This window comes from Chionomys nivalis, chromosome 26 (genome assembly GCF_950005125.1).
Source record: "Chionomys nivalis chromosome 26, mChiNiv1.1, whole genome shotgun sequence".
Taxonomy (NCBI): domain Eukaryota; kingdom Metazoa; phylum Chordata; class Mammalia; order Rodentia; family Cricetidae; genus Chionomys; species Chionomys nivalis.
The window spans coordinates 21,417,929-21,443,015 of NC_080111.1; the positions used below are offsets into that span (position 1 = coordinate 21,417,929).

At 36.4% G+C, this 25,087-nt stretch overlaps 1 protein-coding gene across 1 annotated transcript in view; it reads right to left on the reverse strand.

Moving 5' to 3' along the window:
* Positions 1 to 25,087, reverse strand: part of LOC130866771 (cadherin-related family member 3-like) — a 108,056-nt gene that overhangs the window by 65,444 nt on the left and 17,525 nt on the right. Inside the window, exons 5-11 of the mRNA XM_057758347.1 lie at positions 21,304 to 21,474; positions 15,542 to 15,636; positions 13,807 to 13,923; positions 11,564 to 11,667; positions 9,883 to 10,028; positions 7,228 to 7,410; positions 3,584 to 3,675 (exon numbers count right to left, since the gene is read on the reverse strand). Coding sequence (XP_057614330.1) covers positions 3,584 to 3,675; positions 7,228 to 7,410; positions 9,883 to 10,028; positions 11,564 to 11,667; positions 13,807 to 13,923; positions 15,542 to 15,636; positions 21,304 to 21,474 — 908 coding nt within the window. The remainder of the gene's footprint in view (positions 1 to 3,583; positions 3,676 to 7,227; positions 7,411 to 9,882; positions 10,029 to 11,563; positions 11,668 to 13,806; positions 13,924 to 15,541; positions 15,637 to 21,303; positions 21,475 to 25,087) is intronic.

Sequence of the window (25,087 nt, forward strand, 5' to 3'; positions counted from 1 at the left end):
TTCCATTGTATACTTTTAGCTCCTTTATCAAAAATGAAGTGTTCATAGGTTTGTGGGTTAAAATCCGGGTCTTCTACTCTATTCCATTGATCCACTTCTCTGTTTTTATGCAAGTACCAAGCTGTTTTCAATACTGAAGCTCTGTAATAGTTTGAAGTCAGGGATGGTAATGCCTCCACTGGAACTGAAAATGCATGGGATAAAACCGGATTCACTGAATATGGTGGACAATGAGGGCTGCTGAGAAGCCAAGGACAATGGCACTGAGTTTTGACCTTACTGCATGTACTGGCTTTGTGGGAGCCTAGCCGGTTTGGATGCTCACCTCAGGGAACCCTGACTGCTCTTTGGACCGGAGAGAGAGGGGGAGGGGAGTGGGGCGTGGGGAGTGGGGGGAGGGGGGAGGGAAAAGGGAGGCAGGGAGGAGGCAGAAATTTTTAATTAAAAAAAATTTAATAAAAAAAATCACTAATATAAAAAAAGAGAAAGGGAGGGCAGAGTAGAGAGGAGAATCTGGGGAAAGAAAATAAAATTAAGAGCCTTTTAAAATATTTACATAGAAAGCTGCTAAGGACTCTTCCACTGGGTGGATTTCATCACTAGACAATCAGAGGCAGGCAGATCTCTCTGAGTTCAAGGTCAGCCTGATCTATAGAATGAGTTCTAGGACATCCAGACTGTGCATCAAAAGAACATAAAAAAAATAAATAAAAGAAGCTTTGCAAAATAAATACAGGTGATGGTTTTCGTCTTATCTTACTGTATCTTGTTTTGTCAAGTTTGGTTGTTGTCTTTGGACAGGGAGGGAGAGTTGACATCTAGGGGAGAGGGGAGGTGTGGGAGAGCTTGGAGGAAAGAGGAGCTGGTCAAGATGTATAAGAATCTATTTTTAAATTTTTGTAAAAGAATAAATAAATGTGAAAAGCTTATAGATGTCAAATATTCTCAATTTAATTTAAAGATGAATGCAGCTAGAATTAAAATACCATTGTTAAGGAGGATTAGGGAAAGCTGCGTGCTCCACCAGACAGGATATTTCTGGGCAGGACCTGGGTGGTGAAGAAGGTAAGAGACTCCTAAAAGGGAAAGTCTCGGGATCCAATTGAAGTCAGACCCAGAGACTCCTGGCAGACTAACAGCTCTGGGTCCCTCCAGGTCTCATGGGAGTTGATGTCTTCTCTAAGGAAGATTGCTTGCTTCTTTCTCTCTACGGCAGTTGGTTTTCTGTGCGCACCATTAAGGCCATCTAGCTACATCTGATATTCACTTTCCTAGTATTTGCAGTTTCCGTTACTTTCACTTTCTCTCTGTTGGTCTTCTGTCTGTCTTTGTCCATCCTAAAAAATGTACTGGATGGTAGCCCTTGACAATCACGCCTCATCCCAAGATCCCTGTAACAAATACATCAAATGTGCTTCTCCACATGGTCTTAAATGTATCTCTATTGATCTAGATGAATTGGATGGCTTTTTATGCTTTGTTTCATTTTAAGTAAATTCCAAACATTTTGATTAAACCGTAAATAAAGGCATTTGTTATTTTTCTTTAAAAAAAAACCTGCTTATTCTCACCTTTGGATCTGTTTCATAATCCAAAAGAAGTTCTGAGGTTTTAGAAATGACACCACTATGTGGATCCAAAGCAAAGTAGGCAGTGGCATTGGTTGAAGAATTTAAGACTAAAAACTAAGAACAAAAACCACAAACATGGCTGATATATTATTGTTAAAGCATGAATTTTGAACTGACATTTTTGGTGCTATTATTTGGCAACAGCTCTACTCAGCTTTATTTTGTGAAGACAGTACCCATAAATAAAATCTGAAGTTGCTTTTGTATCCAGACTTCAAAAACAATACAAACATTCCTTCACGTTTTCAGCTCTACTTTTTCCATATTTTGTTTTGTACTTAAGATCTAGGGCATTTTTGGTAAATAGCTGTCATTGGCTTCACAATTAGTTTACTTTCTAGTGTTACATTGACAGCTTTTTTCAATATAAAACCCCATTCCCTCTTGTACATTGAAGAAGTGTATCTAAAGAGGTACACACAACAATATTCGGTCTCATCCCAGTATTGACTTTAGGCATGAAAAATAAAACAAAATAATACTTTAAACAAACAGATTGTTTTCAAGAGTAATGGCATCGTCTTCTCCATTGTTATTATAACACTTATAACACAGTAATAGGGTTCAGACATTAGAAAAATATTATAGAATGCAAAGCTAAACTATACAAAAACAAAAAAAATTAAATCCTGGTTTTGGTGAAAAGAAAAAAAAGAGAACCTGTGGGATGCAATGATTAATGCTTCAAAAGAGACATGACGACCTTGTTGATGGGCACATTGAGTTACTTTGTTGATAGACACATTGAGTTACTTTCCTTAGCTGTTTTTGAACCAACAACCAAAGTCAGTTTACTTTAGATTAGAACCCACTAAACATTTTTATGGGAAAAAAATCTTTTATTTCTTCTCTTATTATGGTGGTTTTGGATTTAATGAAAATAATTACCTTCAACATATTTGTGCTTTTTTCTCATTTTAATGACTCATAACTCAAATGTCTTAATTTCATTTACAGAAAATATGCATGTTTACATACACAATACACATGTTTACACATACACACATTCATACATACATGAATGGATATCCCACAGCCTCAAGTACACAAGACTAGACCATATTCTTCCATTCTCTCCTCCACCAACACAATACACTCTCATAAATGGGGCTTTTGAGTCCAACAAGAAGGAATTATATTTTCCTGTGTGGTTTTCTCAGTATAAAAACTTGATAAGGAAAAATACATAAATCTGAGCATGCTAACCAATGCTTCATAATCCAAACAAAGTAGAAACTCTATAAAGTCTCCTGAGAGCTGCCCTCTCAAATTTTAGCTTTGGAAGTATTCTCAAGTTTGTTTATAAGTCAGTTGTTACCAGCATAAGCAAATAGGAAACTCTTGCCCACTCTATCAAGACATTGACTAAGCTACTAAAAATAGGGAAGAATATTCCAATCTGTTAAAATGATTTGTTACACTATCAAGAAACTAAATCTTTTCTTAGAAATATAATTAGGTTATGGGCTACATTATACCATAAAATGTTTGAGAAAACACAATGATAAATTTCTTTTCCCCCCATTAAACTGTAACCATTTCATCATCTATTATTCATTAATTCTTATTAACAAATCATTGCTGAAACCAAAAACAATATGAAGACCTAAAATATCCTTTATGAAAGCTCTGAGTCTAGAAAAGAAATATAAGTGGAAAGAAAAGAGGCAGGAAAGAACTAGAGTGTACAAGCATCATCAGTGATAATAATGGCTCACTCTTATGGTGTTTTCAGACTGTCTTAGGTCTATGGACTTCCATTTTCTCTTAGCATTTTCATTTTGGTGCTATATTTACAGCTTAAATTTCCCCCTCACTTGAGTAATCATCACAAAATACAAAGCCTAGTTTAATTAAAGCCTGAGGAAACCATTTCTCACTCATTGAAAATTAAGCAACGCATTTTGCTTTTCCCATTTTGGGAAAAACATAAAAGACAATTAAAGACTTACTTCAACTTCTTGTCCCAGATCTGGATCTCTTGAAAGAATTGCATATATGAAAGCAGAGGAAGGGATATTTTCAGGAACAGACACTGTAACACCTACACAATCACACAAGTAATCAAGAGTAATTAAACGGCACCTGCCTCTGTCCTGTTTTACTTCATGTGGCCACTCTAAGTCATCAGGCTGGGTAAAAAGTCTCTAGTGAGTAATCCCTTTCAGGATAGTTTCTCTAGAAAACACTACAAGTGTTTATTCACACGAACATCAATAGTAATGTTTTTCTTTAACTGTATTTATGTCTTGGGGTGGGGGGCGATTGCATGTTTACTAGTACAGTTGCCCACACAGACACATATAAGGCCAGAGGTGGAGGTTCCTGTGTTATCCAATCATTCCTTGACCTGATTTTTGAGACAAATTATCTCCTTTACATGGAGCTCTACTTCAGCTGTGCTCTCTGGCCAGTGAGCCCCTGGGGTTGCACTTCATCTTCCCAGTAATGGGTTCATTGATGGGCATTGTCACACCCAAATCTTACGTATGCAATAGGGAAATAGCACCAGTTCTTCAAGCTTTCAGACACAGCCCTGAAGCTCTCAGCCACTTTCCCACCCTATTTGTGTAAAAGGACAGGAAGCCTTCCTTGCTAAGCTTTCCAGGCCTGAGTCCAGGCAATCTTCCTGCCTCAACTTCCTGACTATCTGAACTCTAAGCCGAGAACACCCAACCCAGACATCTGCTTTTAAATTTGGATATTTAAAAGAATCAACATAATTCAGATATTCATTTTTAAGTTTAAATATTTTGTTGAGGTGGTGAATGAAATGTACCTTCTCAGTGTCTGAAATATTAATGTTAACAGAAATGCTTCCGCTTACATTCACATCTGCTAGAGTATTGAAGTTTTTATTTTTCCCCAGTAATGCATTAAATTAGATGACGATAGTGAAGTAAAAAAAAAATGTGTTTTAATTTAGGCTCCGATGCTATTCTTATGTGTACAACATAGACAAAGTACACTTTAAACCTTAAGATAGCTTTCAAAATTATGGATAATGTGTAAAGTCTCACCTTACACATCTCAACAAATGCTACTATCTGCACATTCTGCCCTTTATCTTGGTTCTAATGTAACCAAGTGTGATTGGGTCTCACCCCACAAAAAACCAGCCAAGCAAACAAACAAAAACACATGCACACATGAGTATGTAAATGCTGTTAATTTCTTCATATGGTGAAAAACTGATCCATATTTTAAAACATATGATACATACATGTATGCATGCATACACATAGTCATACCATATGCATAAACATGAAGAGAAGGAGCAAAAAGGAAACACATGGAGAGAGAAGAATGCAGAGACAAGCAGAAATGATATAATTGCTGACATCCAATAGATCCAGCAAGAATTAAATGAGTTAGTCTATGTTGCTTAGGGCTAACTATAGGCAAAGTCTTCTAACATATTCAAATATGTTATAGTATTAGCATTCTCTACTTGAGGATTCTTGCTTACTACGCACATCAGTCTAACACCAAGTCTGGTGGATTTTTCCAAGATTTATTTATTTATTTTTATTTCATGTTTCTGTGTAAACACCTCAATATAGATGGATGCACTACATGTATGCCTGAACCCAAGAATGCCAGAAGGGTCAGATCCTCTAAAATGGAAGTTCCAGGTGGTTATAAGCCACTATGTCAGTTCAAGGAACAAAACCCAGGCCCTCTGCAAGATCAGCGAGTGCTCTTAACCACTGAACATTCTCTTGGGTTCTGCGGCTATTGTTTATAATCTATTTTGATAGTCCCACAGCATCCTCATGTTTTTTGATATTTCTAGGGATATGAACAGAACAACTTTGGGGTAAACTAGGACCAGTTCATTTTGAATCTTTGCTCTACACTGGATGGATGTGGACAGATGTTCTGATGTAGTGATTCACTCTGAGAGCCATGACCTCGTCACAAGTAGAAGCAGTAGGTGAAGTGATGACACAGGATGTCAAATCAGCAGGATGAAAACTGTATTAATGTCTTTTGGGGTAAATTCACGAAACTTTACCCTTTGTTTAATTCAAAGTGAGTTTTTCATAATCTGTCTCAGTTACAAGGACCCACTGATGCGATGGGACAAAGTCTTCCAGATCTCAAGTGTGCCTCAGCAGTTCAGCCAAGTCTATGGTGGAAATCAGGTCATAATGACCTTGAGATCCATGCTCATCTTTTAAGGATTTACTATAATGTGGAGACAATAAAATGAAATTACCAAGCACATCCAATCGTTTCATAGTCATCCAAAAGATAATATCTTCATGAACACTTAAACAGAAAGCTAGTCTGCACCAGGATCCACGGAAGGTTTGCTTTCTTCTTTAACTATATTTTTTAATTGAGATTTTTAAATAACATCATTTAATCTAATAACATCATTTTCCTTCTTCCCTTTCTTCGTTCCAACTACACCATATTATCCCTACCCTCTTGATCTCGATCAAATTTATGGCCTCTTTTCTATTATTTCCTAGTATGTGTGTACGTGTGTGTGTGTATGTGTGTATGTTCCTAAATATGTGTACAATCTTGACAGTCTATGCAATGTTACTTATATGTATATGTTTTCAGTGATAACTACATAGTATGGAGGACCCAACCTGTATACTTTATCCTAGGGAAAGACTATTTCTCCTGTTCTCAGTAGTCCTTGGTTGCCATTCATTCTCTGTCTAAGATTGATTGTGCCAATTGCCTGGGCTGACTGGCCAAGCTACTCCAGAGACCATGTCCCGGCAGCAATAACATTGCAAGCACATAACACCAGCTGAATGTTTTTGTTTGTTTGTTTGTTTGTTTGTTTGTTTGTTTGTTTTCCATGGCCTCTGGGGGATTTAATGCAGATCCCTACTCTTGCAAAACTCACTTTCAGATTGCACTATCTCCCCAGACATATGAATCATATCTCCCTCTTTAGATTTTTATACATTTGACAAGCTGTGAAAAACATATTGACCCATATGTTATAGGCTCATTTGGAAAACTATTTCTATTATTCTTCTCCTCTGTGTACCATGTAAACTAATAGCTATAGTTGGAATTTGAATACACAGGTGTTATTTTATTTTTATTATTTTTACTCTCCTTTTATCTCACCTTTTTTTCTGGCTTTTTATTTCTTTTTAAAAAAATACCCCCTTTCCTCTCTTCAAACATTCCGATATACCTAGCTTTCCTTGTTTTCAAGGTCATAGCCTCTTTCTTCAAGGATTATTGTTAATGAAGTTTTTCAAGCTTAGTAGCACACAGTTAGAGAGTGACATATTAGCACACAGGGACGCAGGGACGCAGTAGCACGCAGGGACGCAGTAGCACACAGGGACGCAGAGACGCAGTAGCACACAGGGACGCAGTAGCATCACAAATTCAAGTCTAGCTTGAGTCGTGATGTGAGCCTTTGTTTCAAGAACCTGAGAATGGCAGCTGTAGCTCAGTGAAGGAGCATACCGCTACATACATAAAGACATGGGTTAAATCCTTAGCGCTCTTCACGCTAAATCAAATCACCAAGTAAACTCAGCTGTTTCCACAGTACTTCTTATAGGACAGCGTTTCTGAATCTTTGAAATGAAACTGACTTGTAATATACCTGCACCTGTCGAAAAATACGGATCACAGGAGATAGGATCATCGACATCCTCCACAAAAACGGTGAACACGTACGAGCTGGTGTTGTTGCCATCATCCCTGGCCTCTATTTCTAAAACATAGTTTCTGGAGCTCCTTGGGTTGTCAAGACTCAAAGACCGAAGAACAGTGATTATACCTGTGACTAAGGAAGGAAAAAAAAACTATTAAGTACAAATATTCATTCCTATGTCAGTTTATAGTGATTATATTTAAATTGATGTAAAAATACAATTTTCATTTATAAGAAAGGTGATATTTGCCAAGTATATATCCATTGCAAACATGTAAATTCTTTTGTACCAGGCTTTTTCTTTTAAGGTTACTAACAACTCTCCCAAGTCATGACACAGAGGTTTCTTATTAGTTATGAATTCTCAACCTGGCTTAGGCTCATTTCTGGCTAGCTATTTTAGCTTAAATTAATCTGTTTCTCTTTATCAACCTTTTGCCTTGGGGTTTTTATCTTTCTTTCCTGTTGTGTCCAGCTGTGTGGTGGCTGCCTGTTTTCCTGCCCTGGGCATGTCCCTCTCATTTTTCCTCCTTCTTCTCTTCTTCTTGAGCCTAGATTTCTCTTCCAACTTACTCTTTCTGCCTGTCAGCCCAGCATATTCCTCTCTCTGCTTCGCTATTGACCATTCAGCTTTTTATTATACCAATCAGGTGCCTTAGGCAGCCATGTAAAACAAATGCAACAGATCCTTACAGAAGAAAATAAATGCGCAGATGGGCAATGGTGGCGCATGCCTTTAATCCCAGCACTTTGGAGGCAGAGGCAGGTGGGTCTCTATGAGTTTGAGGCCAACCTGGTCCACAATAGGTAGTTTCAGGACAGGCTCCAAAGCTACAGAGAAATTCTGTACAGAACAAAACAAAAAAACAAAAACAAAAAAGAAAACAAAGGCAGAATGAACAAAAGTAACACATCTTTATATAACTAAAATAGCATTATACAAAAGTATTTTCTTTACTACATGTTTATTTTAAAATAATTCATATTAAAATCATGTCATCATATTCCCTCTAAATTTCTGAATCATTATATATATATATATATATATATATATGTTTTCACGAAATCCAGGAAGTATCATTCCTACTCTAAATACCAAATATAAGAAGTCACATTTGATATTGATTATAATAACATATTTCTGTATGAGTGTGAGAGCTCATCCCAATCATTCATTGCTTCTGATAATAAGCTCAGCCATTGTGGTAGACACAAAGGTGGGAGGAGGTTGAGCTCAAGGGTCAGACTAAGGAAAGTTTGCTGAAGCGTGATGACTGTTCATCCCTGTTGCCACCCCCTATTTCTCTCTAGGACTTGCTTCTTTTTCTCTGGAAGGATCTACTTTGACCGCATCCTGCAGATCTTCAGCACATTGACAAGCCTTTGGGACTCTACGAACCTCTTCATCCATCCTTCCACTAATACCTGAATTTGAAGATTTGTGAACGAATCAAAAACTATGGGTTCAAATAAATCTTCTCAAATGATAGCTGATGAGAAGATAGCTATGGTTCTGTGATGAGCCAACTTAATGAGTCTATTCTCGAGTGCTTCTCATGTTGATGGTCCACAGGGAAATCCTTGGTCAATTGGGAGGCTGGAAAAGCAGCAGCAGTCTTTCAGTTTGCTGTGTGGTGATTTAGCTTCCTATGTAAATTTCGGCTGTTCTACTGTTTTGCTGCTGAGATGAACTGGCTACCAGTGAATCTGTAGACACCTTATCTTCTCCTCAGCCTTTCCAACATTTGCACATTGTTGCAACACACTATACTCTACAAAGCCCATGCTCAAGAATCAGGCAGTAGAGTTATACAAAAATGGAAACACACACACAAATCCCGTGTTTTAACCAGGTTTATAATTTTGTGTTACCATATTCATAGTTACACACAGTCTCAGACTGACCACACCTGGAACAGCTCTCAGCTTCCGTTGACCTCTAGATTAGGTGTGCATACTAAGTCTGAGACGAAAAGATCCAGATTCTGCAGGACACCAACACCGTCAAAGTCAGAGGCAAGAAGAACTCTCGCAGGCCAAGACTTGTTGATGGAATCCCTCTTATCTGTTTGTGTTCTAATGCACCTTACATTTTCCCACCCTATGCCCACCTTCCTTTCCTGATTTCAGGTTCTAGAATTAAATAGCAACTATAGCTATCTAAAACTACACAGTCAGCTTCCACAACATTTTCTTGGTGCTTCTGTTTAGTTGTTCAGTTACCATATTTGATAATATCATGTGTAATGAAACTCCACAAGAACAATATTTCAGAACAACTATGCTGTCCACACAGACACAAATCTATCCATAATCAAATATTTAACATTAAATTACCTTGCAAAAGTGCGAATTTTAACAAATATTACCATGCTATCTCTGAAGGACAATGCTCACAATAAAGGCAAAGTTTTGGGTAACTCTCTATTTCATGAGACTGTCTTTTAACAAATAAGAAAGTCATAAGTATAAATGCCACACGTTTCTGCTATGTTTTCTACTCCATATTTAGTTTTAGAAGAGTAATTTTAGCATCCCAAGCTCTAAGGGGCTGTAGGTGCATGCTTAGCTAATATATTCTAGAAGTATTTCTATAAAACTTACCTGGATCCAAAGCGAACATTTCCTGCTGGGTTTTAAAAGAATAGGTAATACTGCTGTCTTCATCACGGTCTGTTGCTTTTACTCTGGCTACAATGTCTCCAACGGGTTTCTTTTCAGTCACATTAATTGAATCCATAGGAAATGGCCTAAGAATAAAATCGTGAAGAAACAACTCTTACAATGTAATTACTGACTATGAGTAAAGAAACCTCTCTATTTATGAAACCCTTGACTCTTGTCAAAAATTTAAGAGTTTCTAGTGATTCAAATGTTGAGAAAGTTTATTTGGGGAGTAAAGTTACATATTTTTTAAAATATGATTTTCCTTTTATATAGGTTCTGCTATCAGGCCAGATTATCAGGAACACCATGGAATAAAAGAGATAGAAAATGAAAATCAGAGTGGAACATTGCATCTCCATTGTTCCAGGTAGCAGACACATGGAATAGTTGGCAAATGAGCATAATATACCGGATACAGTCTCTGATCTCGTAATCTCTAGGATGAAGGGCTGCCCACAGCTACAACTTAGAGCAAGATACGACGTCGATTTCTGTAATTATTCATTACCTGTCTGAGTTTCACACAATGTCTCTGATTATCCCCAGAAAATTTCTGAAATGTCAGTCTCTTTATTTTGCATCTTTAAGGCATCATACCTAACTGATAACTTGGGTGCCATGTGCGCTCCAAAGACGAGAGAGTTGAGTGTACGATGCTGTGCTTCCAAACACCATTCTTGATCACATCTCATTTCCCTTCTCTCTCATATCAAACATAATAAATACAATGCCTCCTATAACAATTATATTCTGGAACACTTTAAATCTCTTTCTTTTCTGTTTCCCTATTACTTAATAGTCTGTGTATCTTCAGATATGAAAAAAATATTAGGAAACTAAAAATAATTTGGCCATGGTTCATATATACTTAGTAATAAATTATGTTATATAGACAATAATTTATATTTATTAAATGCTGAGAGAAGCAGAATATTATTCTTAAATCATGATGGTACTTTTACTACAGATATAGGTAGGCTTTTAGATCGATTATTTTCAGATATAAGGGATTATTAAACCTCTAATTTTGCTTCAGTCTCTCAGATACTCTATCCAGGTGAATTGAGGAACTTGATAAATTCTTCCCTATAGTTATGTGGAGACACAGCCTAGAAGCACGAGAAAAGTGACCATAACACTATCACATTTTCTCTTTATTAGTATAGGAAGTTTTTGACTACTGTCCTGTTATAGTAGAATACTAAATTAAACTACTACATTTTAGAATATGAAAATTACATACCCACAATTTACAAATTATGTCCCCTTACATTGTACTTGGGAATATGAAAATAAAATACCTAAATATTTTATACACTTTAAGGTCACTGTAGTTATGAAAAAATGAACATAAGGGATTTGAAAGTCTTGGGAATCTTTCCATCACATTACATAACATTACAGGCTGATCACTTCTAAACTTGGTTCGAGTATTTTCTCATACACATTGTACTCTGTATCTATGCGTGCATCAGTTATGGGTTATACCAATATGCTTTTGACAGAAAATGCTATCATTTTCTCCATTATCACAGACTATTTATTATCATTTGTAATATATACAAAAGGGTTTTTTAACCATTCCCCTATGCTTACACTTTGAAATGAATGTGCTTACTCAAATTGAGGCTTCTCATCATTTACGTCTCGAATATTGATAATTATCGTCCCTTGACAGAATAATCCCACCATATCTGTTGCTCTCACTGATAGCTGAAAAGTCTGGAAGAGAGACCTTGAACAATTATAATATACCCTTTAATAACTGGCATACCTATGTACTTTATACATCTGTTACATATACAGTACAAATATATATGAAGAAAAATACTATTCTGAATGACTATAAATTATATTATATATAATATATATATACCATTATACGAGAATAGTATAAATATTCCTTAACTGCACTCACAATACATTTCAAAAAGCTTTATATTATATCCCATAAAATTTAATTTGGAGGTTTTGTCACTGGGCTACTCCCTAAATATAGAAGAAATTAAAGCAAAAACATGAATGAATTCTATACTTAGCCATAAACCCAAAATATAATGAAGTGAAGTTATGAACAGAGCCAGCTGCTTTAGGCTGATCCTTAAACACGGGACCTCAAGCTATTCTTTCAGATAAGAACAATTGCAGTTTCTGAAGAACTGAGGATGTCACCAGACTTGAGTGTGCTCCTAGTGGGCCTGTCCCCCCTCTCACCCCTTAGATAACATGCATTCTTATCATCAAGTGTCACTTTCAGAACACAAACTAAGCACTGCTCACAGAGTAAAGGGTCCTTAAGAGACTTTGAACAAATATCCATAAATGCTTACAACATATGAGGTTCCCTGCTGAATGAAAGACAGTGATTGTGTGGGTAACCATACATGCAATCTCATAAAATTAGTTGACGAAGTGTATAGTGGGGATAAAGAAGGAAGAAATTCTAGGAATCTGCATATATTGCATGGAATGTACGAGTTAAGATGGGAGAGAGGCAGGGGAATACCAGAAATGTCAGATCTGAACTAGTTACATCCACATCGAAATAGTATTCCTAACTTTCAACTCTTTTCCATCTTACTTTAATCTATACAGTACCCATAAAATCTGTCATTGCCCAAGATCTCATGAGTAAATTGGGAGCATGGGGACCTTGGGAGTGAGTTAAAGGAGAAGGGAGAGGCAGGGAGGGGAGCAGAGAAAAATGTAGAGCTCAATAAAAATCAATAAAAAAAATCTGTCATTGCCTATTCTACGATTCTGCAACACTCAACATTTCCAATCTGAAGTTTAGGTAAGATTCATTTGCATTCGTTTTTCTTCAAATGAGAAAGTGGAAGTCATCCTCAACTACTCATCTGCCTCTTAAATAGCATCAGCAACTTCTTGAGTTTTGTGCTAGAGCAGCAATTCTCAACCTGTGGGTCTCGAGCCCTGCTGTTGCATATCAGATATTTACATTATAATTCATAACGATAGCAAAATGACAGCTGGGAAGGAGCCACTGAATAATTTCATGTTGCGGTCACCACAACGCGAGGAACTGTAGGAAGTGGTCACACATCAGTAAGGCTGAGAATCGCTGTTCTAGCCTTGCATTTTCTTACTCAGTAGCTTTCTTTTTTTGTTGTTTTAATTAATTAATTAATTTATTTATTTATTAAAGATTTCTGCCTCCTCCCCACCACCACCTCCCATTTCCCTCCCCCTCCCCCAATCAAGTCCCCCTCCGTCTCAGCCCTAAGAGCAATCCGGGTTCCCTGCCCTGTGGGAAGTCCAAGGACCACCCACCTCCATCCAGGTCTAGTAAGGTGAGCATCCAAACTGCCTAGGCTCCCACAAAGCCAGTACGTGCAGTAGGATCAAAAACCCATTGCCATTGTTCTTGAGTTCTCAGTAGTCGGGAACTCACCAAGGCCAGCTGGCCTAGGTCTGAAAAAGCATGGGATAAAACCGGACTCGCTGAACATAGCAGACAATGAGGACTACTCAGTAGCTTTCAACTGCATCATGAATTAGCATATGGGTCATCTCTAAAACAGGAATAGTTTTGCAATCGTAGTAATAGCAGTAATAACTACATTCATCTGCCCTTCACACTCAATTATTCCAATGGTCATTTAACTGGGTTAGCTTTGGTCATTTTGTCTTAAATATCTTGAGAAGCTTTTAGGTAGTTTAGTACTATCCCTACACTTTGGTAATTGTAAGGGTTATGTCTACACAAATCCTTGCAAATGAATCTTGCAAACTATTACCCCTTTTGTAATGTCACAATATCTCTAAATTTTCATAAGGAGTTCAAAGTTACTTTTTAATTCTTTTCCATTCTTAATAGAGAAATAAATAAATTTAAATTACATGATATCCAGCATCAAAGTCCAAGTCACCTATTAAGCTAACAACACCATTTACAGGATCTACTCCAAAGAGGTTTACTTCCTTCTTTGGTCCAGATAACTCCGTCACAATGCTGTACTGGAAAATAAAATGTATATTACTCACTCCAAAATGAATCAAAAGGCACAGAAATATTACTAATACACAATAATGGGACAAACATAAAGACAATTTCTTATTTTTTCATAATTATCATTCTTATGAGCTAACTGCTATAAAATCACTGGTATATTGTCATTTGCAGTATAAGAAAACCAACATACTTGCTTATATATTCCCTTTACTAAAGTTATATACCACATTTTCCTTCAAGAATCTGAAAATGCCTAATTCTGATTCTACAAATTATTTTGTATATAAAAGGATATACATACAGAATAAATTTATTTCCACTTTTTAAATTTCAAAAATCAAGATTTACACACACACATATTAAAATCTCAATTATTAATTCAATTATATATTTGTTTTTAGAACTTCACTGAATGTTCTCCAGTAATTCGAGGAGAGGCTAAATTAGATAAATCTGTTCTCAAAAGTAGCTGGCAATGAAGTGAAAAAAGATAATAATTTATTAGGGAAAGGTCCAGTTATTATTTTGATGTTGTTTTTAAATTGATCTGAATCCTATACTCTAACAATTTAACTAATTCTCAAAATCCTGTATTTTGAAACTATCACCCACTTGTTCCCCTCATGATTCTACAAAGGGCAGACTGGCAATACTATCTTCAACTCTATTATAGGTTATTTTTATTTTACCTACTGAAAAAACATTATCTAAATGGAAATACCTAAATTTCTTAAGAGTTTCTTATTATAACAATATGACTTTGACTAATCCACAAGGAATTGCATTTACTTTGACTGACAATAGCACTTATATCATTGAGGGGTAGGGAAAGAAAAAAGTATCTTTCCATTGTAAATATCAAAGGCAGGAGAGATTATATGACTACCCCAATGTTACCACACTGGTCTGGGAAAAACAAGAACAGCCCAAGTCAGCTGACAACCCAGAAGCCATTGCGGCTCCAATACCTCACCATGAGAACTACTGAATTAGGTGTAAGGGCTGTCACGCTGTGTTCAAAAGGAACAGTTGCCGAGCGGTGGTGGCACACGTCTTTAATCCCAGCACCTGGGAGGCAGAGGCAGGTGGATCTTTGTGAGTTCGAGGACAACCTGGTCTACAAGAGCTAGTTCCAGGACAGAGAAATCTTGTCTTGAAAAACAAAAATCAAACAACAACAACAACAAAAAAGGAACAGTTGCTGGGATATCATGCCATAAGAGTGTAAATGCCAGCACACTGTTCAGAAAGAACTTTTGGCTTTATTTTTCTTCTTGACAAGCCTATGAGAAACTGTATAACCAAGAATCAATTACGAGAAAATCTATCTCTTTAGGTTAGATACTTATGAATTAGAAAGTCAAAGCTTCAACATCACACACAGGTACATACATACATATATGCTAATTTATAGTAGTGTATGTATATACACACACATTTTATTGTATAATTACATTAAAAACAATCTATTAAAATGTTTTTCAACTTTAACAATAATATTGCACTGAATGATTAACTTCATTCATTAAACTACATTGTCTACTCTTCTAAACAGTCTCAGATACTTGGCCCTGTGTGTCAGCTTCAGAAGAAGATGCATCTCTCACAATAAAGGTCACCTACAGTCAGCCTGTCCCCATGTGCAGTGTCTTCATCTGTAGCCTTCACTTTATAAATGGGTCGAAAGAGTGGAAGGTCCTCAGCAATTTCAAATATAGCTGTGAGGGAAAAATCAAGACTATTATAGCAAACGCAAAATATTAATTATGGTCATGTGAATCTTGAATTATTGTGGGGCTGGGCTAACGATTTACGAGAGCTAGTTTTTCTTTCTCCTTTTTATCTTTTTCTCTTTGGCTTCTTGTCATCTTTCCTGCCCCACAGAGTGCTTTTCCTTACTCCATAGTATTACTGGCAGCAACTATTAATAAGAAAGAACATGGCATGAGGATCCACTAGGGTGCCACAAAGGATTTCCGTGTATGCTAGGGTCTGTTTCTTCCAGAAGTAGGTGGACACTCTCACAAACCTTATAACATCGCTTTAAGACATAGGTTTTAAATAATGCATAAAACTTATAAAAAAGTGGCATTGATGGGATGGTTAGAGAGGGCTCAGGAAAAGAAGGTTAAATGAATTGCTTTCTTCATTTCTGAAATGAGTACACCTGTGCACACACACGTGTTTCTGTGTGTCTGTACATGCGTGTGTGTGTGCATTATGAGGGTTGTGTGTCTGTGTGCTGATCCACTAGACCTTATTGAAACTTGAACTTAACATCAGTGACAAGGCATTTTTAAATTTGGTAATTCTTATATAAGTAATAGGCTTAATTGAAATTTATAATAAAATCAAACTTTACCAAACTGTTCAACTAAATTTAAATTTTGTAACGTTTAAAGTAAACCTCTAAGAGATTTTGGCATAGCTGAGAGTAATGATGCTACTTAAGAGCATGCCTATCATATATTCTCCAGAAGCAACACAAGAAGGAGAAGAAAGAAGTAGAATATATATCAATACTCAAAGAACCACCTTAGCATAATTTAAAGACATATATCACCCAGTTTCAAAGTAATAGGTAAATTAAAAATATGAAGAATAAAATCTTTTCCTTTTTTTTCAAGACAAGGTTTCTCTGTAGCTTTAGAGCCTGTCCTAGAACTAGCTCTTGTATGATGTGGGAGTGACTTCTTTTTAATCTGTTGTTTTCATTGGTTAATTAATAAAGAAACTGTCTAGGCCCATTTGACAGGCCAACCCTTAGGTGGGTAGAGTAGACAGAACAGAATGCTGGGAGAAAGAAGCTGAGTCAGGCAGTCGCCATGATTCTCCCACCCGACACAGACACAGGTTAAGATCTTCCTGGTAAGCCAGCTCACGGTGCTACACAAAATATTAGAAATGGGAACGATCAATATGTAAGAGCTAGCCAATAAGAGGCTAAAACTAATGGGCCAGGCAGTGTTTAAAAGAATACAGTTTCCATGTAATTATTTCGGGGTAAAAGCTAGCCGTGCGGGAGCTGGGTGGCGAGAAGCGGCCCGCCGCTCCTATTACTACATTTGTAGACTAGGCTGGCCTCGAACTCACAGAGACCACCTGCCTCTACCTCCTGAGTGCTGGGATTAAAGGCATGTGCCACCACTGCCCGGCTAAAGAATAAAATTTTAATAACCTTAAAAATTAATGTCGTAAGTTTTCACTTCACTATGATGATATATGCCAAGAAAGAAAATGCAGAAAAAACTGTCAGTAAGAGAAAAAAAATGCTTACACCAGGTCTAATTATTCTGTGATGCTGTTACCACAAAAATTAAATCTATTGAAAGTGTAAAACAGAAAATTCTTTTCAAAGCATAATGAGTGTACCATAGTGAAATACAGAAATACTTTAGAAAAAAAAAACTCTGAAAGCTTGTTTTTTACTTAAAGTCAAATAAATGATAACAAAGTTACTTTTAGATAATGGTTCAGATGTAAAAGAGATGAATGAAATACAGCCTAGCTAGACAGATGCAGGCATCTAGAACTCAGCTTGGTTCAAATGATCAAAACACTCGACCTAATGTCCTTTTGAATTGTCCAAATGTTGGCCAATTATCAGATCTTTTTGAATCTTTATAAGCCCAAACTATTATCTACAAAACGAATTATTAAAGGTTTAACTGTACTGGATCCTCAATGCTCTGAAGCTATTCTTCATTAGTGCTCTCTTTAACTTTCTACACTACTTCAAACTTTGCCTTTTCCCCATACACCCTTAAGCCCCTATCATCTATCTTGAAGTCCAGAGAAGAACTATCATGGTATCACAAAGTAAACAGCCACTTAGGCTAGTAGGAGCTGAGCTTCCCCAGGGGCTCTGCACATCCGCTACAGATGTCAATTCTGTCCTACAAAAAGGAAAACCACTTCTCCGCAAGGGGCAAACCTGCTCACTGTCCGACACCTCGCTTGCTCTTCGTTGCTCTGACTGGGTTACCACTCATTTTCAGTCACTCTTTGTCCTCTGCCTACTCCTCCATAGCAAACAAACATACGCATTCCTGAGCAAGCACTGATTGCCTGTCGCCCCAACTCTTTCCTATCCTTTGTTGTCGGGTTTATATAATCTTTTCCTCTACTGCTCAATCTTAAATCCATTCTACAGCAGAAACAATCGCCCAAAAACTTATTTCTATGTCCATGCTTGCCTGACAAATGGACCAAACATGGTATCTATGTTATTAATTTTCCATCAACATTTATTCAAGTGATTCTTTAATCACTTGGCAGACACTAGAACACCACAAGGAAGGAGTTTCTCTAAAACTCCAGCATCTATGGAAAACATCTCCTGGGAAAATCAAAGTTGGCAATCTCATGAGTAGCTATTAAGTTCTTTGATAAGGTAAAGTGCTGGCACATATTTTTAAATCGTATCCAACTATGAATTAACAACCCATGGTGTCTAGTAACTATCTCCCTTATTCTGGCATCGTCAGGCACACATCTTGATCTCCTTGTAGGCAAGAAGGAAACCCAAAGTAAGAAGTGGGTAGTCATCACGCTCAAGAGACACAGGCGTTTGAGATTCAGAAAGGGCCCAGGAACTCAAGGTTGGAGGTGGGGAGAGATCAGGAGGTATAATCTGATACCTCACTTCTTGACTACAATAGGAAGGGAAAATGAAACACAAAAAGAACACAGTAAATTCATTATCTATACAGTCAATGCCAGTGAAAGTGTGTATTGTGTGTTTGAAACCAAATCAAACTGCACATAACTGCCAGGGAGCGTTTTTCATAACAGTAAAAAGAAGTCAAAGCATGCATTACATTTCTCCATGTAATCAGGCTTCCTAATGAAGTAAAGGCAGGCAGTGGCTGAGGGCAACATAATACAGGTACTTTCATATACAAAAATCCTGATTTACTGTATGATCATTTTTTTAAAAAATTTAATACAGCTCATTTAGTAAATTGAACACTTGATTTTGCTTTGTATATTTCAAACCTTAAAATGGTATATTCAAAAATTACTTTATGTTTCAAAAAAAATTATAGTTCAAATTCATGATCTTCAAAATGGAGGTATAGTAAGTCATCTTTTCATGAACCTACACTTTAATTGCAGTGATAAAGATGTCTTTCAAGTAGATACTCAAACTGACACACTTGGGTCACTAGTAATGCTCTCAGAATGTAGAGTACCAGTATAATTTGAAAGGAGAAAATATAAAATTTCAAGGCACTTCTTGATTTGATAAACAGGAAATAAATTAAAATGATAAATAAAGACATATAAACGTTTAAAAGAGAGATGCGAACAGTGATAGATGTTTCATTAATTCCAGCTGGGCTTTTTATTCCGCCCATTTGTCCTTCCCGCCATGTGTGCTCAATCTTTCATTTAAATGAAATTCTCCTTGTTTGTTTGTGAAATTACCCCCATGTCTTCTTTTAAAAAAAGAAATAAACCAGGCAGGAGCCTTGCAATTCCATATAAACCAGTCACTGCCTTCTCTCCAATTACATATTGAGATGTCTAAATAAATGTTTTCTTCTCTCAGACTCGCTAATCAACCTGTAACACTCTGGCTTCTGCACTGTGACATGGTAAAATATTTCCTAGACTCATTTGTGATGTTTCGTCATGTTGTGTGTGGGAAAGCAGTGGGCACTGTAATTCCCCGTTTGAGTTAGCTGTACAATGCAATTCTACTAGGCACTGTAATTCCCCATTTGAGTGAACTGTACAATGCAATTCTACTAAGCAAGCCTCGGACATTCTTCTGGGGTGTTCTTTTCCCCGTCGTTCATGGCATAACACTTCCTTTGTCTACCACCGTGTCGAGTCCTCTTTCTTTCCTTGGCAGGTTAACTTTCTTCCCCACGTCATTAAACGTTGTTCTTCAAGAGTTGGCCCTCTGCCTCCCTTTTCTCTAATTCCCCACTGTGATTGAGCAATTTCATCCAAATCCATGGTTTCAATTACAAAACATGCATAGCCCTATACATGACCTCTGAGCTCAACTGCTGACTTAAATCCCTACTTTGATACATGTAACAAGGGCATGTCAAAAACAACGTGTAATGCAAGATTGCTTGCATGTCATGCTTACACACTTTTTATTGCCTAGCCCCCCAAAACACAACCTAATAGCATGTTCAATCTCACAATTCTAGTCAAATGGTGTCTGTTTCTCAGTTTCCCTTTTATGCTTGAGGATCTCTACCTCAGTAGAGTGTTTTCCTTCTTCCTGTTGTATTTTGTTTTTCGTTGGGTTTATTTGTTATTTAACCATATCAAGACAATGCTTTACACTGATCTCTGTCATATCCCTAGTCCAAATGCACCATACCTCCCTGGGTTACGACAACAGACTGCTGGCTGGCCTTCTTCTATCTGTTTTCTATATTGTTAAAATTATTCATATGGATTACAGCTATAGTATGTCTGTGTCTCTATGGTCTATGAACTAAAATAAAATTAAAAGTCCCAATAAAAGAAAATAATTGAAACACACAAAGAAGAGAGATGATACATTGTGACACCAAAAAGGCTGTATGAAGCTGATGTTCCAGCATTCGTATCTAACAGCAATGCACCTGCTTGCTGTCAGCTGTGCACTGCTGCATTGCTGCTGCGGAGTAGAGTTGATTGATGGCGAACTCATCAGCTCAAACCATACCCCAGGCATCCAATTCTCAATAACTTATAATTTCTCCTTCCTACATCTCTTCCTTATAATCATAAAATAAAAAGATACAATGACTGACATACTTTTAGGGAAGGTGAACTATTTTGTTATTGAAAAAAATTTGAAGGAAGTATTTATTAGACAACAGTTCTATAATTAAAAGAATCTGATCCATGACAGAGAACACAGACTAAGCACTGATCACTAAACTGAACTGGAAAATCATTGTCAGAAAAAGTATACCTTAGATGAACTATTTCATGATGACAGATTTTATTCATAAAAAGAAATAAAAGTAAGAATATAACCAAAGCAGTATTCTGAAAGTCTCACTTGTTAGCCAAGAAGGAAAAGTTATTTACCAATCCAATCACTTATATTTCTCTCCTGTCTTCCTATCTACGTCTCTTAAAAATGTTCTTAAGAGTTACTTTCCAAATTTTAGTATGTTTGTTTTCTAACATCACAAATGTAAATGAAAATTGCTACTTAGCAAATGCATTTTCAACCTAGTCTTATTGAGCATTCGTGTGTTTTCTTATATACATATATATTGTCATGTTTTTGTATCCTTGTATCTACTACATTGTTTGTCTAATAATGTTATTAAATATTTCCATATTAAACAGTAAGGATGTCTCATTTCTTTCACTGTAGCTTCTATTGAAACTAAATAATAGAAAGAAAGTAAGAGTCATACCTGAACCTGAAGAAAAGAGGGGGTCAGCCGTACAGTCTGGAGGTTCTGGAACATCGATTATATTAATGGTCAAAACATGTCTCATGACCCCTCCAGTATCAACTATAAGCAGAAATCTGGTTGGATCAGTTTCATAATTAAAAATTTTTGTAGCCGTGATGACACCAGAATCTAACAAAGAGACAATTAAAATCATAAATACTGTCTATCAATCTAGCTCGTAGAATATCTATCTATAAAATATACCTGAAATGACTAGAAAACATGTCAGAATTGGAAACTGTAATTGTTATATAAATGAATTAAATTGAAAATAATATGATCTAACCAAACTAGAATAATTAATTGTCATTCTATAAACTTTTCATGCAGAACAGAAAAAAAGAAAATAGGTATAAAAACATTACTTACAAAGAAAATATACAGACAAGTAGATATAAATGATTCACATTTTTTGGTCTGATAAGTTGTGTTTTTATTAAAACATTTTCATTGAAAATCATTTCTGAAATCACAGAGGCTATCAGTGGCAGAGATTTTATTACCCTCATAATCAGTTGGTATTAACAAAGAAAAAATAAATTGTTTATTTATATAAAGCCTCACTAATTATAATAACTTTACCCTAAATCCATGGGTTTGATAATGTGGGTGTGGTGCAGTGGTTACATTAAATTGATGTTGGTGTCTTCCCCGGTCATTTATTACCTTGTGTTGGGGCAGGATATCTCACCATTTGAGTTAACTGAGTGGGTACATTGGCTGGCCAGCATGCACCATGGGTCTCTCTGTCTTTACCCTTTCCCACCTCCACTGGATTACAGAAACCCACTGCTATGCCCAGTTTTTACATGGGTGTGAAGGATCTGATCTCAGAACATTCAAGTTTATATGGCAAGTAGTTAACAACCGAACCATCTCTTTAGTCCCTGTGGTCTGGGTTTTGTAGACTTTTGACCTGAAACTAAGATAAAATTTGTTACCAAGAACTCCATGTTGCAGGAGATGTATCACTCCTCCTAGACTAATCTGATTCTCAGGATTAACCTGATCAGTTAAATAGAAATGAGTACAGACAATAAAGATAAAATGAAGAAAAATATAGACAGTTTAGACATTTTTTTAATTATTAGGCATATCAGTTTTATTGTCTGGATTTATTTATTTGAAACAAGTTTCCACAAATAAGTTGCATGAAAGTAAATATATTACTATCTTTTAAAGAAACCTATTGAATAGAGAGAAAAATTGTTATATATTCTGAGAAATTCACTATTATTAACAGACTATCTTTTACTATATTTTAAAAGATATATACTTAGTGGTACTAGCATGTAAGTTTAAAAAGGACAAATATTAAGTTTTCCTGAAGCAAACTTTCTATAAGTTCTTAGAGATTTCCCTTTCAATTTTATGGAATGCTAAGTACCAAACTCAAGTCATAGCAGGAGACAAACATAACCCTAATTGAACATCACTTAAAATGAAATGGAGCTTGTTATTGTTCCTAACTAGTCAAGAAATAATTTCAAAGTATAGTGCTAGATCCATCCTTGAGGGAATATCAAAAGCACAAATGACAGGATTTATTTACTCTGGTGTCTTTTAATAGATCTCATTTTGTTAGATTTTAAGAACTAAACTTGACTTAGTGACACTATAAGTCTTCTCTAACTCCTTATAAAGATTTTAGTGTTAAGGATACAATGTGATGGTGTCTGTATCTCTGTAGATAACATGTAAAATCTGGGTGCATCTTGGCTTTAAAGGCCCAACTACCAAAAGAAGTAGATTCCTAATAGCTCATACTTCAGTACTAGTGTTGTGCCAAATGCTTGTTGATGAGTCCCCAGGAGTAGTTCTAGGATCTAAAATATTCCATATAATTGTATGTGTTAATAGCTAAGTTACATCTTAGTAATATTGAAAGGTGGTGAATTCTTCAAAAGTTGCAGAGTAGTGGCAGGTCTTTGTGTTACCAGGGAGTATCTTATAACAGAATTTTGTGAGCTCAGTCTTTTTTTTTTCCCTCTCCTTTCCTATCTTCTCTCACTACCTTCCTCTTTCTCTCTCTGTCTATGAAGTTATCTGTGTTTCCTTGTCATGTCTCTCTACCTTGTCTTAGAGTTTCCAGGTTTAATAGCAATAGAACCAACCTATCATGAACTATAACCTTCAAAATCCTGAGCACGTTAGAGAAAGTAAATAAGACAGGGTAGTTTGAATAAGAATAGTCTCTATCGCTTCATAGACTTGAATGCTTGGTGACCAGGAAGTGGCACTTTAGGAGGTATGGCCTTAGGTGTAGCTTTATTGGAGAGAGTGTGTCACTGACAGCAGGTGTGTACTGAGGTTTCAAATGTTCCAGCCATGTCCAGTTGCTCTCTTTCCTCCTTCTGCTTGCCTATCATGATGTTCCTACTCCAATACCACGTCTGCCTACATGCTGTCATGCTTCCTGCCATGATAATAAGGAATTAAACCTCTGAACCTGTAAGTCAATCCTAATTAAAGGTTTTCCTTTATAATAGTTGCTAAGGTTATTGTGTCTCTTCACAGCAATAGAACTTTGACTAAGATAGAATGTTTAGATAATATGGATAGATTTGTTGCATGGATCGATTAAACTCTTTGAGAAAGATTTGAATAAATTTTCAGAATTCATAACTCATGAAGGATCACAGGAGTATTAGAAAATTCACTCAGCCAACTCTCAGAACTGTAAGAAGTGAAAGAGCAGAGCTCCACAATGTGAAATTCCCCTCTGTATTCTGTGAATACCAATGGTTAATAAAGAAACTGTCTTGGGCCCGTGGTAGGGTAGAATAGAACTAGGCAGGAAAAACAAAACTGAATGCTGTGAGTAAGGAGGCAGAGTCAGGGAGAAGAAGCCATGGAGCTGCTGCCAGAGACAGACACGTTGGAACCTTGTCAGTAGGCCACAAGCCTCATGGTAAAATATAAAATAATGGGTTAAATTAAGATGTGAAAGTTAGCCAATAAGAAGTTAGAGCTAATAGGCCAAGCAGTGATTTAATTAATACAGTTTCTGTGTGATCATTTTGGGATTCTGGGCAGCCAGAAAATGAACAAGTGGCCCCCTACAACAGCTCAAGACTATTTTGAAATGATTTATTATGCAGCACAATGAAATAGAAGAAGCATGCAGATCTAAAGAATTGGGTCAAGAATTAGAAACAGGGACATGAGTTCACTAGTATAGGTATATACACTAAAGAATCAGAAGCAAGGCACTTATCCTTAAGCAATACAATCTGATAGAGGACAGTAAAGACTTACAGTACATGGGGAGAGTGGGGCATGATATCCCACCACCATGATGTTAATACTCCCAAAGGGAAAGTGTTTTAATTTAAGGTCAACTTGGACTACTTAGAGAGAATATCTATGGGGAAAATTGAAAGGAATAGAAGGGAAGGGAAGGGAGGAGAGAGACTGTGAGGGGAGTTAACAGATAATGGAGCATTTGATCTAAAGTTAAGATCAGAATGCATTCTAAACTGATGTCCTTTATTTTTTTTTCTCAACTGAAAAATCAAAGATGTGAAGGAATTGTTTAGGGGAAAAGCAAAAAACAGTGACATGATAGGAGCAAAGACCCAGAGCAAAGGCTATGCATAGAAGACTTTGACTCATACATAAAACATGAAACCAGAAGTGTTATCTTTTAAAAACAGAATTTAAAAAAAGGGGGGGGGGTCGGCACATTTTAAGAAGACTTCTGAAATGGTTTAAAGAGTTTTTCTTTTTATCTTGGGAAAAT